The sequence below is a fragment of the Temnothorax longispinosus genome, chromosome 5, assembly GCF_030848805.1.
Source record: "Temnothorax longispinosus isolate EJ_2023e chromosome 5, Tlon_JGU_v1, whole genome shotgun sequence".
Taxonomy (NCBI): domain Eukaryota; kingdom Metazoa; phylum Arthropoda; class Insecta; order Hymenoptera; family Formicidae; genus Temnothorax; species Temnothorax longispinosus.
The window spans coordinates 355,939-370,983 of NC_092362.1; the positions used below are offsets into that span (position 1 = coordinate 355,939).

A 15,045-nucleotide genomic window follows, 5' to 3' on the forward strand; every position below is an offset into this window, starting at 1 on the left:
GGGGAGAAGATTATGATTGACCCCCTGGTTCTTATGGAAAAACGACACGTTGATTGGTTCCGCGTCGCTTCTTGCCGCGCGGCAAGCGTTTCCGCGTCCTGTGGGGTGCGGCTGGTGTGCACGAGCCAGGAATCATAACCTTTAACCTGGGTCCGTCCGGTCCGGGTCTAATGCGGTCAGTATTCAGTATAGGACTCGATGGTGATCAGTGTAAATGTAATGTAGTCATAACCGTTATATAGAAGAGTTAAAAGATTGAGATTGTGGACTGATTGTGAGAAATATGAAAATGGATTAAAATACGTCCTGCATGTCTTGATAAGAGGATAAAAGTTAAAACAGTGAGATTATGACGTGAAGAATATGGAATGGATTAAATCATTGACACAATAAACTTTCGATATTAGTTATTCAGAGGATACTAGAATAACAGTTCTCAAATAATATATATTAAGAACAAGAATAAGAAGGCAATAACTTAACTGTTCACCGTCTGATGGAATTTTCAAAAAGAAAAGTCATTGCATGATATACTATGCTACATAAATAACCTTGGAGTGTGGGATTAAACTACTAGGTTAATCTGTGGAAAAAATAGTTGTTGTACATTTTGAAACATACTCTCAACGAAAATGGTTGGATTTTGTCATGTTTGCAAAATAGCACCAGCAGAGACGAGAACTGATATATCCGTTCATCGGTACGTATATCGTTACAAATGTAGAACATATTAGGATTACGTACAAAGTTATAACGTTTTAACTGATGGTTCTATATTCAACATTTTTTTATATATAGACAAAACAAGTAAATAAACGTACGTTAGTATGAACACCATGTTGTATTTTGCAAAATTTAAATTAGTTTAAAGTAGACAAATATAAATTCAATCTGAGGTCATTATGAGCTTATACGGCAGATTTACATGCGATAAAACAATAATTTTTTTTCTTTGTGTATTTCTCACGTGATTACGTTACCTATTCTAAGGTTTTTCAGGTTTTTCACGTGATTTTTATTTTTTAACGCATGTAACTAAAGAACTTGATAAACGTCTAAACCGATATCTAGACACCACGTAAGAACGTAGTCACATAGTAAATAAAAAAGAAATCGAGCTTGAAGTATAAAAGTAAGAAAAAAAAAACTGCCTAAATAATCAACTCTGTCGAAAATAGATTTTGCAAAGTATGTGTTACAACGTTTGTTAGCAGAGTATCGATATAAATATATAACAGAATCCGCTAAAAGAACATGAAGGCAGCGTTAACTTGATTTTTGCTAACAATCTATTGTTAGATAATGTCGACAGAGTTTATTATACAAGGTAATGTCAATATAGTTAATGTTATCAAACTAAAGAAAAAGCTGTTAAACGGTCAGGACTGGATCTTGGTTGCCTACGAATATTCGTGTGACGTTGAAAATTAATTAATAATATTCGTAGGCAACTAAGATCCAGTCCTGGGGGTTACGTATGTATCTTGAAATGAGGTGAAACGTACAAACTTGAACAGATTTGCCAGATTTCAACAAAGTAGATACTCTATAAGTGACATTCCTCACTTTTGTAATTTTTATCTTGTTTAAAGATACATACGCGACTCCCTGACCGTTTAAAGCCCGTATCACTCGTATCAGACTACGGCGTGGGCGTGAGCATGGATTGAACGTTTTGATCAATCAGAACAAAGTTCGCTAAACTTGAGATCAGTTTTTTCTATTCCGATTTATTAACGTTCAACCCACGCTCAGTCCCACGCCGTAGTCTGATACGGGGTTAACGATTTTTTTCTTAGTTTGATTGTATAATATATCACATACAGTCATGTTTCACTTACTTACAGTTAATGTTACGTTGTTACATTATTTTGATCAACGTTGCAAGCAACGTGCTAGCATATTGCTACGTGCATGTTGTTTTATTGTATGTGCTTTAAGCTTCGTGGCTCTCAAATCGAATTTATATATCTATTTTTTATACATGACAAAATACAGATATTAGGAAACGTAGTTTATATGAAACGTTATATCATATTTTTATATATGTATAAAAAATGTTTTGCGAAAATTTGTAAATAAAGTTTACAATAGCATGGGAACGTCATAAATTAATTTATATCTTTCTGAAGGATACCGAAAGATAAGAGAACTAGAGCAAATTGGGTTGCATTTATCGGCCATGAAGCAGGTCTGAATGCTGGAATTTGTAGCAGACATTTTAAACAATCTGATTTTATTTACAAAATATATGGACAACGTGTTAGAAGATTTCTTAAACCAGGATCTTGTCCATTACCGCGTTCACAAAATACTAGGTAACTTTCAATTCCTATTTGAAATTTCAAAACTGATTCCAGTTACACCAACTTCCGGTTTGTCACAAAAATAGAATCATCACCAACGCGTACTTTAAGTGCTCATTAGTAATAAACATTTTTTTCCTAACTTTCTGTGACACATTTTTGAAAAAAACGGCTGGCATTGGTATATGACATTAAAAAAAATTTTTGTATGCAAGATATTATATGTATATTGATGTTTGTATAATTTAGAAAAAATGTTAAACTCACTGGAAACACTAAAAATTGCACACCATTGAGAGCTGAAATTGACACTAATCTGGAAACAGATGTAACGATAAAAAGGGAAATACAAACGTGCATTATGGATGAAACTATAGTAAATACAGAGGATTCAATAGATATTCAATTAAAAAGGTTGGTTTACATGTAATATTACGTGCTTACGTTTTATAAATTTTTATTGAAAAATTTTTATTTAAAACAGTGTAGAGATATAAAATGGTTTTACAAGACCTTTCCGTTTCACTTTTAGAGAGACTGATGATCCCTTAGCCATTACGGGAGATGATACAAGTTTAGATGAAACAATGATAAATATAAATTCGATAGATATACAAAGGTTGGTTCGTATATAATAGTTGCTCAATTTTTAATACAAATTTTTAAGAATATTTTAAATGATAGTATATAAACATATGAAATGGTTTGAATCTGATCTTGTTTTATTTTCAGAGAAACGGATGATCCTTTAGCCACTATAGAATATAACACTAATCTGGAAACAAGTGTACTATTAGAAAATGAAATACAGGAATCCATAAATATAGATGAAACAGCTATAAATACAAATTCAAAAAAAGATAACCAACTGAAAAGGTTAATAAGCTAAGTAAATGTAAAATGTGCCAATATTTTTGCGTGAATTTATATACATTTTTCACTTAGCAAACTACACGCCGCGTACTATCAGTCTTGAAACGCAGCTCTCAAGCTGAAGCTAGAAAAGTATAATCACATAATTAAATTGATAATCACGTTAATAATACCGATGCTAATAAGTATTTTTAGAACTACTACAAAGGATATGTTGTGAAAAACGATTGTACTATTTTAGCTTTAGGTTGAGACTGCGTTTTAAGATTGATAATAAAATCGGCAGTAGTTTGCTAAATGAAAAAAATTTAAATTTACGCGAAAACATTTTATTAGACACAAAAGATCCAGACCGACCGTAGTTTGCTAAACGAAAAATATACATAATGTTCTGTTTTATTTTTAGAAAAACCGATGATTCCTTGGCCAGTAGGAAACGCTTTTACAATCCAAAATACATTGATGATTTATGTCGAGAAGATTTTACTTCAGATGAATCTTGGTGTTTGTTCAAAGATTATTCAAAAGAAACAAAAATGAAAATAAGATCATTGAAGAAAGTAATTGTACATTTAAATAAAAGGATCAATAGCCTGCAAGAGAAGGTAAATTTAAAGAGATTGTACGTTGCATGCAACAAGCATGAAACATTCTAAATTAGTTTCAAAAAAATCAATATTACATGCATTTAAGAAAATTTTGATTCCCATAATATTATAAAATACGTTTGTTCTGGAAAGAAAAATTGTATAATGTTGTACAGGCTTAAAGACCGAAAACACTCACGAAAAAACCGATTACTATTATGCCCGGTCTTGAAATTATTTTGTATTATTGTGCAGAAAAACATACAACAATTAAAAAAATTATGGACAAATTTGAAGCAAGCACAAAAAGGCTTAATAAAGGAAAGACAAGTACGGTTTGGCACTGGAGGAAGACCAGAAGTTTCACAGGAAATCGATGCTGATGTGGCAGCAATAGCACCAAACTTAATGGCTACAGCCCCTATATTATTTGCATCGAACATGAACAAGGATGAAGTAAAACGTAATTCTTACAAATAATGCTACTAATTGAATTAATTTGTTTTAATTATTTATTAATAGTTAAAACGAGTGACACTCGTTTGCCTACGTCTCAATTGCCCCCCCCCCCCAGTCCAATCAAAATAACCAAATTTAATATAACCCTACTGAATTAAGCACTCTGATTGATTCGTGAGCAAACGGGATGCTCCCGTTAAAACAGTTACATTTTATCAATTGCTTCTTATCAAATTATTCTTAAGTAATTATTTATTTTGCTTTAAATAAAAAATATAATGTATTACTAATATAATGTATTACATGACAGGTCATAATGAAGGTAAAAACAGCGAGGAACGTATGGAACTTGCAGAAGACGAACAAACAATAGAAACTACAAACACTGATTTGTTATATGAAGAAGGGAAATCAGAAGCAGCAAATATCAAATTATTATCTGAAGTTTGTGCATCATCTGTTAAAAGTATGTTATTAATATAAGGATCATTTTTACGTTAAAGTAGTGCTGCATTTATTATAGGATAACGTGATCAGCTTTTTCACATATATTTTTTTTACAAATAAACCTTTTTTTTCAAATCATGATTATGAGAATTAATTTTTTATTTACTTTACAGAAGTGGCATTAGATACAGTAACAATAAAAGGAAACACAAAAGATATAAAACATAAATTGTGCATTGATACAGAAGGAGATTTAAAGATACAAAGGTTAAAAAATATTATAGAACAGGAAGAGGAATTAGCCAAATTTAAATTAGAATCCGAAAAGAGAATGGCTACAATTAAAGAAGCGCATTTACAAGATATAAATCAACTAGAAATGAGAACAATTTTGGCAAAAGTCAAATTGGCCGAGCTATTATTTAAGAAGGAAGAGGTTGAAGAAAAGTAATTTTAAATATACAAGTTAAAAATATCAAGAGACAGGGAGTAATGTCTCGCGCCAAGTATACGCGAAATGAGACCGCACCATGTATCTTTATGAACACAACTACGTAAAAAGTAACATTTACTATACTCCGTCCAACGAGAGATTGAGAGTGGTTCTTGCGCATAGGCGGGCCAAGTTCCTATAGAGTGTGGCGTACCGTAAATAATTATAAATAGATGTTCTCTGGACGGAGACCTGCGCGAGACGGACGAGTTTTCGTCCGATCTACTCTCAATCTTTCGTTGGGCCGAGTATAAATATTAATTTTAATAATATAACGTATTTAATAAGTAATAAATAAAATAATGTAAAATATAATAATAAAATAAGTATATAGTTAACTTTATTGTTTTCCCGTGGGGGTAACAGACTTCCGTTTCCATACAAACATCATATATGTACACAATGTACAATATGTACACAAGCAACATATAGACATTTATTTTATACATTAAGGCCATATACAGCGACCATACTTTACTATATTGCCTATCTTATAAAATAAGTATATAATAAACAGAGAGTTACTGTTTAATCTTTTTAAACTTTATTATTTTAAGACAAAATGCTTTGCAAATAAATATGGTATATAAAATATTTTGTATAAGTTCTTATGTTATATTTTTAACGTTATATATACGCGATATATCCAGGTAGAACAAAAAATCACAATAAAGTTAAAATGATGATAAAATGACCAAAAATTATTTTGCCGTCATTTTGACATCATTCTGACTACTATTGTGACTTGCTATTCTACCTGGATATATTAGAACTTATAATTATAGCAATCACCTAAGATGCTCATAAATATATAATAAATATATAGACTGCGCGTTACAATCGTGTGCTATATTTTGTTTTAAAAAGACAACAGTATATTTTCCTTCAAATAAGGAACTTTTTTACTTCAAGTTTTTATCTTCTTTTTTATAAAATAAAAATTTATGCGAGTGTATACTCTGCAGACATTGGAAAAAGGAAGAGCAAAGAGTGGAGTGTAGGAAGTGTAGTTGGAATGGTTCTAGAATTTGTAAACAGATCTTGCTAACCGCTTTGAGTTATGAGGTTAAAATCTTTCATATGACACACGTGAATTATTTTATGTTGAATTGCAGCGTTATATCAAATTTTGGAAATAAAGTCAACTGTACAAAGCTCGAGTTGTTTTAATAGTTGGATTAATAGGTAAGTTGTCGAAATTTTTGTGCTAAAACCTCAGTCGAATCTGTCAAAAAATAGATTTGTGAAAAATCTACTACAAATTTTATCAGCAGAACATTGGCAGAAATATAACAGAAGATATCTGCGATAAATGTATATTTAAATTCTCTCACAGTCAATTATGAATAAAAATACATTGATTTGATTTCATTTTGTGTCAAAACAAAGATTTGACAAGTAAAAAGTTGTCGTTTGGCACTTAAAAGAAGTAATTGAGCAGAAATTATTGTTAATTATGTTATAATTGCATACTAGATTTCATATTTCATGTGCTATTTCGATCATAACGCATGCTCATTGCGCTATTTCGATTATTACACATATGTTATCGTATCGCTACATTCCGTCGGTATAACAGATTTCCTAACCTTCAAGAACTTTACCGCGCGCTATTAACGCTATTTGCTTATTCTATCCTTGTTCTACACTTAAATGAGCGATAAAGATAGAATAATGCAATAGCGCTAATAGCGCGCTCCCCGTCCCCGAACGCAGCCTAGGGCAGGGTTGAAGGCGCTAACGTTCCTAACCTAAAAGGAGCAAAACAAAAAAAAAACATTAATTATTAGCCCCTAACCTATAAAAGGAGCAAAACAGAAAAAACTGTTTAATTATTTCTTTTCCTCTTTAATGCGAGCACGAACTTTTATTTTTTAAATCTTTTTACACGAAATGATATTGAATAGCATAAATTATTGATTTATGAATTTGAGCGTTAAAGCAGATTGTTGGGAAAACACTTAAGTTTAATACTTAAAACACTTAACGCACATGCAGTTCCTGTCGTACGTTTCTGCTGAAATTTGCTGGGATACTGTTGGGGTCACTTTGATCAAACTCCGATTAACTTAATCGTTATCCAATCGCATTTGCTCATTAAGCAGATTGGCAAATACAACTGGTCATTTCCCCAGTGGACTAATCATTAGAGTATATCGTTAAAATTTCGCTTACAGGGAGCTTTTTTCCACGTATTTTATTATCAAAACGTAATACATTGTGACAGTTAAAAATTTCTTCTTTTGGCAAAAATCAAATTGGCTAAGCTATTATTAAAGAAGGAAGAAAGTGAAGAAAATTAATTTCAAATATTAGTTAAAAATACATTAAGTTACGTGTAATAATGACATAAAAAGTAACGTATTTACTAAATATTGATCTTCCATTGAGAAAAGAATAAATTTCGAGGTACTCTTCTGCATTGATATTCATTAAAACTCTGAACGAATAAAATAAAAATTCTTAAACCGTCCACTTCATGCATCTTGTATCGAGATGAGTACCTAGGCACTTGACACAGCAATATCTGGCGCCGCATGGTATACACGTATAATTACTGGGGAAACCACACACCGCGCAGAAATGTCTCTCGGGTAAACGGGACGGCGGCGCCTGAGCGCAGGCGTAGTTCGGCGGATTAGGATTCATATTGAGATCTTCCTCGACGAGCTGAGCAAATGTTTTGCGAAAACGTTGCTTATAATATTCTGCGGAGCGAGTCTTCTTTTTTCTACTGCCGCTTCTGTTGTCCAGCGTCTCTTGAAATTTTGGCACTTTCTTGCTCATCACTGAAACGAGAAAAAAAAAAATTATCTAGTACAGGATATTTAAAGCAGAAGATGCCTTTATACAATAAAGCTACATACCTAAGTCGGCATGTGGATCATCGTGAAAATTGTCTTGCTCCAATGCCTCCAATGCCTTCTTCTGTCTACGTTTACGTGCAGCATCGTCAAGGATCCTCTTTTGGCACGCGTCCTTTATTCTGCCGGATTCTCGAGCCATTTTCCAAGTTTTTCTCCTTCTCTTCCTTTTTATATACCCTTTTCTGCCAGTGGGAATGATATCTGATCCATCAAATCATCTACTTTCGCTTGCAAAGTTTCCAATATGTCGGCGGATATGAATAAATGTCTCTCGTCCAGATCTTGAATTATGAACTTTCTCCCTAGCGCAGACGTTTCGTCCAAGTGTAGGAGAAACTGTTTCATAGCCGCATCACTAGATACATACGAATTTTATTTCAACATTTAACACATCTTCATTACAGATACACATAGATATCATGTCCAAGAGAAAAGGAGTGTCTCTCGACGAGAAACGCATGAGAATGCTGCAAATATTCTATGACAAGAAAGAATTCTTCACGCTGAAGGAACTCGAAAAGATCGCGCCGAAGGAAAAGAACATCGTGGTACAAGCTGTCAAAGATGTATTACAAGGTTTAGTGGACGATGGTTTGGTACGATCTGAGAAAATTGGTACTTCCATATATTTCTGGAGATTTCCAGGGTAAGGTTGCAGGAAAATTTAATAGTTACGTCCAAATGTAGCAAAAATAATTAAATAAATAAATAAAATACTTAAGAAATAATATTCTACAGAGAAAATATTACTGCAACAGAGCGCAGAATAGCTGAGACGAACAAAAAGCTAGTAGAGACAGAATTTAAGGTTGAGAAGCTAAGAAAAGAGATACAGAAGGAGAAGGTAAATATAAAAATCAACGTTTAATTTATTGAATTTAAATTCCATTCTTGCCCATCTAAAATATGTCGTATAGGAGCTAAAGAATGATACAGAAGAGAAGAGAAAACTACTGGAGGAGGTGGAACAGCTGAGGAAGGAGGAACAGGAGATAAAGAAACAAATTGCTAAATTCAGCGACGTCGATCCGGAAGTAATTACAGAAATGGATGAAAAAGCACAGGTATAATCAAAATAAAATAAATCTGAATAACGAATTATAACGTAACATAGATAAATATGCAGAATTACAACAAACAACCTCATCCTCTTCTTGATTTGACGAAATTTAATATTACATGCATTGTGGCTCCAATATATTCACCGCCAGTACTGAAAATCTATAGTGTGTGCGACGTAAACTATAGATTTTCAGTACTGACAGTGGATATTAGAACACAGCCTATATCAGGTACATTTTACCAAGTATAATATATCTCCTAACCTTTTTTTTTATGTCTTACAGTTCTTTTTGTATGTCATTGAGAGATACTTCTGTGTGTGTGATTAATGTTTTTAACATTTTTATATTTTGCCTATCAAAGTATGCATGATATGTAATATTGCATTTCAATGATATCAATGTTAGTGTTAGTGTTCTCTACACTTGTTGCCCTTTTGTCATACAATAATGTATAATATTCATTTTAGAAATACAAAGATGTGACCAATATATGGACAGACAATGTTTTTGCTATACAGAGCTGGTGCAAGAATAAATTCAGCGTGTCGGAGCAGGATCTTAATAAAATGTTTAACATTCCTGAGGACTTGGACTACAAATGAATGAATCTGATTGTTAGCTCGTGTAAAAATTTGTTGTTAATATATGATATTTTTCTATAAACAGATAGACGTACCATTCAACCAGAATGCCCTTCGTCACATTTACCATGTCTTGCGATTATCTTCTTCTCAAATTAACCGGTGTCGGGTTTACCGGTCTCTCTTTGTGAACCTATTGATCTCGCGTGTTTTTCGACATTTATCATAAATTTGTCATAAATGTATCTCGTGGTATCGATGCAACAACACCGAATGACACCAATGACACCTGATGACACCCCAACACCGAGCGGGAGCGGTACAGAACGAAGAAAATTTGATGCAAGAATGCCAACAATACGCACTAGCAGACGCCAGTGATCCCTAGCCACGGTCACGGTCCTCTAGCACATGGCACCGTCGCCATTTTGTTGTGGAGTGATATGGCCGAACTTGGAAATCCGGGCCGGACTCACCTATTTTGACCAAGTTAGCGATCTAGTAGTGTATAGACATCTGTGACTGTGTACGAGGGAGAGAGAAATTCGGAGTCTGTTTGGTTATCAGCTGTTATGACTTTGGTGAACATACACAGGAGTGTTCGGTGAAAATAGAGAAAGATCGAGCTTGATTTATATTTAGATAGCTTTACATATCAGCATTTAGAATTCAGTAAAATATCGAAAAAGCTCTGAAAAAAACGAAAACATAAAAATGTCGGACCCAGAACTGGAAGCGTTACGACAGCAACGTCTGGCTCAATTGCAAGCTCAATATAAGGTAAATGCGACGAAACTTTACGCAATTTTATATTTTGAAAACAACTAATGATCTGTAAGCTATGAATCATTTACTTTAATGATTATTTTAATCTTCTTGGATGGCTGAAATACATAAACCACCACATAATTCTACAGTACCTATTTTACAAAAGATTATGTGTGACATTAGTAGAAACAAAACTTCATACTCTGCATAAGTTTCATAAAATAAATATTATTTAGATATATATATATACACATATATATTATTGTTTTAGGGTAACAATGCCAATGATAAACAAGCGATGGAAGAGAAAATTCAACAAATGGAAGAGATGAAGCATGTTATATTGACACAAGTGTTGGATCAGTCGGCTAGAGCAAGATGTAAGTTGTATCTTATTATTGATTTAAGTGCGTCGTGCGGTATTAACAGTATTATAATATTTATAATATTGTACGGATAGTAAATACGCTTCGCCTTGGAAAGCCTGAGAAGGGCAAAATGGTGGAAGAAATGCTTTTAAGCATGGCACAACGCGGACAGCTACCTGGCAAACTTGGAGAGAAAGAATTGATCAACTTACTCGAAAGTGTGAACCAACAGACGCAAAAGAGGACGACAGTCAAAGTTAATATAATTTTGTAATACAATCGTGCATTTTTAACAAACCGTATGGTCCGGTATGGTAGAAAGTAACAAAATCAAAATTTCATATTTCAGTTTGATAGAAGAAGAGCGGCAATGGATTTCGACGATGATATGGACTTGTAGCACGTGTACAAATTCAAAATCATTTAAATTAGATACTGCTCATGGTTCACATTTGCAGTAAGTTACAATATCCATTACTTTTTGCTTAGTTATGTTATTTTTATGCTGTATTGAAATAAATAAAAAAAACTACTAATGCCAATGGAGCAACGTTCACTCACATTGCAATTAAATATTGTATATATCTGTAGCGGTAACCTAAATGAAACAGGTTCCTGAAACGGATTGTCATTCACTTCATACTCCTTCGCTCATAATCTTCCATTTTTTCAACCAACCTCTTATGAAACAAAATTATACATCGGGTCAGAGTTGAGATCGAATTCGGGACCCACAGAGTGGTCCCGACCACTCTTATAAATTATAGAGCTACGCATCACTTCTCTATAATAGTAATAATAATAATAATGATATATATCTGGAGAAATATTTACTTTTAGATCTCTTTTTTTTATACATATAAATACATTCAGCAAACACACAATTATTTTTCATCCTAAAACAAAAATCACACGCACACTTGCAATCTACACAGTACAATAAACAACAGTTCCGCGCAACTTGCATAATGCTAAATATTATCATTATTTTATCCATACATATACAAAAGCCAATGTTTAGTTTGACGTTTAATACGATTTTACAAACTACGTGAACACGCGTGTTTAATATACAAATTTTTGATATATATTACATTCTCTTTTTGTTAAAGCTGTGTTAAAAGACAAATTTTTTCCGAGTGTGTACGTATTTGCTTAACTCGGTAGGTCGTATTGTCTCGAGGGATACACATAATTTTTGTTTATATATACACACACACAACACGTAAAAGAAATCAGCATCGTGTGTACGAAGTGGATCGAAAATAAAATATATGGAATGTCGAAAATATACAATATGACGTATTGTATAAAAATTCTCGCAATCTTAAAACTGCTTTGGCAAATTTTTGTTAAGAACATATAGATACAATCATAAGCACTTATATACACTATACATAATGAAAAATGTCTCTCGGAATACTATATATCTATTAATAGCACGTATTCTTAATCATTTTTCATATGATACGCCCCAGTATTCTCTGAAAGAAATATAAGATGGCCATGTATACACGTATTCTTATGTAAAAATGAGTTTCGAGTGAAATAAAAAGACGTACCATCCTCGTCGTCGTTCGCGTCCAATAAATCTGGACAACAAATGCCGTAACATATTAACGACAGAAATCCAAACGGCAATCCAAGCAGTACCATCATCAAAATAGGATTGCCCTTCCACATTGAAGTCAGATTAGTTTTCATTTCGAACCATTTTCTATAACTACGTACTAGCCAACTGTTCCCACCGTATCTCTGAAAATGTATAAATTCTTATTATATTTAATGTATTCTTTTAGTAGAGCGAACACGTGGAAAATAAAAGATGCGAAAGTTGTGTTAAATGCTGCACCGGAGCACTCTCGTTGCGAATCTGCTCTAGGAACAATTCTATCACGTATGGAGTCAGCTTCTCTGTTTCATCGTCAGGAATATGATGGTGATTGGTAGTTGTGTTTATCACAAGCAAGCTCGGTATAGGTAGTGTCATCATCGCTATGCTGTTGACTAGATTGGGACTGCCTATCCAACCGAACTGAAAATGACTGAATAGTTGACGATGATTTAATTTCAACTCTTCCATCAAAATCCTGTCTAATAAATGTAAACAACGTACTCGTGATACTTATTTCGTTTATTCTTGATCACAGATTCAACCATATCTTTGAATTCCAGCATATCAGGCGCGACTTCTTCCAGTTGATTTTCCTCCACTACTGCTAAAACGAGATTCTTATTTGTTAAGAACAATTGATTTATGTTTCCTCTCGTTACTTTCGGGAACGTTGGAAAACGTTCCGCGTTCACCCACTTATAAAGCGTCTCGTTTACTTGTTCCATGTCGCTCAAGTTGTGTCCTACAATTCCTATATTGAATTAACATTGACACGACGCGGCTAATAATACGTGTCCCTTTTTCTTTCGATTGACTCACCGGTGAAATTATAATGCAAATTTTCCTTATATACGAATAATGCCGGAACATTATCTACCGGCGCATGCTTGTTCACGACGCTCGGATGAGATTGATAGAAAAATGCATGCGCTTGAAATATATTCGCAGTCTTATGATAGAGTTCCTGCATTTCATTAAACGCAGATACGTGAATTACAATTTCGAGCTATCTTCACAATATATGTTACGAACGTGCGAAAAGAGTTTTACCCATAAGAATCCAGATCTCTCGCCTACGTATAAGAAATAGAGATCGCGTTCCTTCTTTATGGCGTCGAAACTCTGCGTTTTCGTTATTTCCTGTACAGGAGGACCGCTTAATCTCAAAGCGAATTTTACTATCTCCTCTCTGGTTCGATCGCCTTCGTATACATATTTCTGATCACCCTTTAAACTGCGGGAAGAACCAAAAAACGTTATCGTACCAGTATTGCACGGTGCAGCTGTAGTGCCAAGGACTCTTCTACTTACAATAGAATAGTGGGAAATCCTTTAATTTTGAACGCACTCGTTATACTGGTAAATCTAGTGCAGTCCACTCGTCCCACTCGTACGGACGTTGCGTGCAAGTTTTGAGCGACATGAGACCAGATCGGTTCCAATCTTTTGCAGTGAGCGCACCATGGTGCGTACATCTGTGGAAAAAAAAGAAACGAAAATAGTTGTACCTCCTAAATGACGTAATGACGTTTTTGCGAGAGCATTAAGCTTACCATAACTAGCCACTGGCCATCTTGGTGCGCATCCAGAAATCTGCAGAGAAATACGTATTGAGTAACACATCGAAATAATTGGAGCAGTGGAGCAGTGATATCTCTTACCTATCGCTCAGCTCGAGTACGCGCGACCCTGCCGTATGCGTCAAAACCGCTGAAAAAAAAAACTAAAATGTAATTAAACGATAAAGGAGCTCGAGTAAGAGATATACTCTTTCGCTGGGATAGCATGACGGTGTCGTGTCGTTTCGAATCAAATTGAGAAACTTATTGGATTTTATCATGAATACATGTGCAATAGTTCATCATTTTACTATAGATAAAAAAAATGTATCGCAAACTCCGAGAAAGCGCAAACAAATTAAATCAAATTAAATTTCAAACTCTATAATATAATTCGCCGATATAATTCGATTATACTTGGAGTACGGGAGACTCATGGTAATCGAATTAAACGATTTATCAAGCGAATCGTCTGTTATCGATCAGCCGATAGGCGAAATTACGACGCGTAAAAGCGACCGGGCCGCAAGGCCCGGGTCAAGGGTCGCGTGATGTATCTCGCCCGATGCGACGGAAGCGAGGGAAGCGGTTCCGCCGCGGTAAGTCGACGGGCCCCGGTCGCTTACCGTAGAGAAGCGCGACGAAAGAGATCCGCGTCAGGGAAACCATTCCGTTCGTCGAATCGAGACGTCGGGGAACGAAGATCGGGCTCCTTCATCTGATCGCGCGGCAACACAGGCGTGCCGAAGGAGACTGCATAATCGCTGACGCTCGCTAACGGACGTTGTGACGCCTCGCCGTCCCTTTAACTCGTCACGTGGAACGATCGGGTGCGGGTGTACGCCGCGTCCATCTTCCGTCCCATCTTCCCGACTGCACCCGACTGTCGCGCGCGACGCGCCTCGGCCTCGGCCTCGGCGGTTCGGCTCCGTCGCACCCATCGTTAATTCCGCTACTGATCAGCCGTCCCCCCTTTTACCCACCACCTCTCTCGCACTTTCCGCTTTTAACTTTTAAAATAGGACGAGGATATGTACTCGAGCCTTGGGAAAAGAAGG

At 34.8% G+C, this 15,045-nt stretch overlaps 6 protein-coding genes across 9 annotated transcripts; 3 read left to right on the plus strand and 3 right to left on the minus strand.

Moving 5' to 3' along the window:
- The first annotated feature begins 100 nt into the window (after positions 1-100).
- On the plus strand, positions 101-5,503 carry LOC139813520 (uncharacterized). The gene is made up of 9 exons (XM_071779049.1): positions 101-700; positions 2,133-2,318; positions 2,556-2,720; positions 2,839-2,925; positions 3,039-3,182; positions 3,586-3,784; positions 4,022-4,229; positions 4,536-4,691; positions 4,846-5,503. The coding sequence occupies exons 1-9, from the start codon at positions 633-635 to the stop codon at positions 5,121-5,123; spliced, it is 1,491 nt and encodes a 496-aa protein (XP_071635150.1). The 5' UTR covers positions 101-632; the 3' UTR covers positions 5,124-5,503.
- A 396-nt stretch (positions 5,504-5,899) lies between these two features.
- On the plus strand, positions 5,900-9,761 carry LOC139813531 (meiotic nuclear division protein 1 homolog). Of its 3 annotated transcripts, XM_071779070.1 has the most exons (6): positions 5,900-6,350; positions 8,437-8,678; positions 8,771-8,876; positions 8,950-9,066; positions 9,147-9,324; positions 9,564-9,761. In XM_071779070.1, the coding sequence occupies exons 2-6, from the start codon at positions 8,452-8,454 to the stop codon at positions 9,629-9,631; spliced, it is 696 nt and encodes a 231-aa protein (XP_071635171.1). In that variant the 5' UTR covers positions 5,900-6,350; positions 8,437-8,451; the 3' UTR covers positions 9,632-9,761. The 3 variants fall into 3 exon arrangements, with proteins under 3 accessions (XP_071635171.1, XP_071635173.1, XP_071635174.1); XM_071779072.1 differs by lacking the exon at positions 9,147-9,324 and having other exon boundaries at positions 5,905-6,350; positions 8,950-9,096; XM_071779073.1 differs by lacking the exons at positions 5,900-6,350; positions 9,147-9,324 and having other exon boundaries at positions 8,394-8,678; positions 8,950-9,096.
- On the minus strand, positions 6,425-8,171 carry LOC139813535 (zinc finger HIT domain-containing protein 1). The gene is made up of 2 exons (XM_071779084.1): positions 8,033-8,171; positions 6,425-7,954 (listed from the first exon to the last, which is right to left on the minus strand). Exons 1-2 carry the CDS (start codon positions 8,169-8,171, stop codon positions 7,629-7,631), a joined length of 465 nt encoding a protein of 154 aa, XP_071635185.1. The 3' UTR covers positions 6,425-7,628.
- On the minus strand, positions 8,201-9,991 carry Tfb5 (transcription factor B5). The gene is made up of 2 exons (XM_071779088.1): positions 9,773-9,991; positions 8,201-8,387 (listed from the first exon to the last, which is right to left on the minus strand). Exons 1-2 carry the CDS (start codon positions 9,805-9,807, stop codon positions 8,201-8,203), a joined length of 222 nt encoding a protein of 73 aa, XP_071635189.1. The 5' UTR covers positions 9,808-9,991.
- A 233-nt stretch (positions 9,992-10,224) lies between these two features.
- Pdcd-5 (programmed cell death 5) lies at positions 10,225-11,355 on the plus strand. The gene is made up of 4 exons (XM_071779086.1): positions 10,225-10,457; positions 10,717-10,825; positions 10,906-11,069; positions 11,163-11,355. Exons 1-4 carry the CDS (start codon positions 10,392-10,394, stop codon positions 11,211-11,213), a joined length of 390 nt encoding a protein of 129 aa, XP_071635187.1. The 5' UTR covers positions 10,225-10,391; the 3' UTR covers positions 11,214-11,355.
- Positions 11,356-11,628: 273 nt separating this feature from the next.
- Positions 11,629-14,885, minus strand: Tmx3 (Thioredoxin-related transmembrane protein 3). 2 transcript variants are annotated; one of them, XM_071779053.1, is made up of 10 exons: positions 14,614-14,885; positions 14,090-14,138; positions 13,982-14,021; positions 13,740-13,903; positions 13,479-13,662; positions 13,248-13,392; positions 12,930-13,179; positions 12,666-12,858; positions 12,376-12,568; positions 11,629-12,297 (listed from the first exon to the last, which is right to left on the minus strand). In XM_071779053.1, exons 1-10 carry the CDS (start codon positions 14,654-14,656, stop codon positions 12,263-12,265), a joined length of 1,296 nt encoding a protein of 431 aa, XP_071635154.1. In that variant the 5' UTR covers positions 14,657-14,885; the 3' UTR covers positions 11,629-12,262. The 2 variants fall into 2 exon arrangements, with proteins under 2 accessions (XP_071635154.1, XP_071635155.1); XM_071779054.1 differs by having other exon boundaries at positions 12,930-13,170; positions 14,614-14,883.
- Positions 14,886-15,045: the final 160 nt, after the last annotated feature.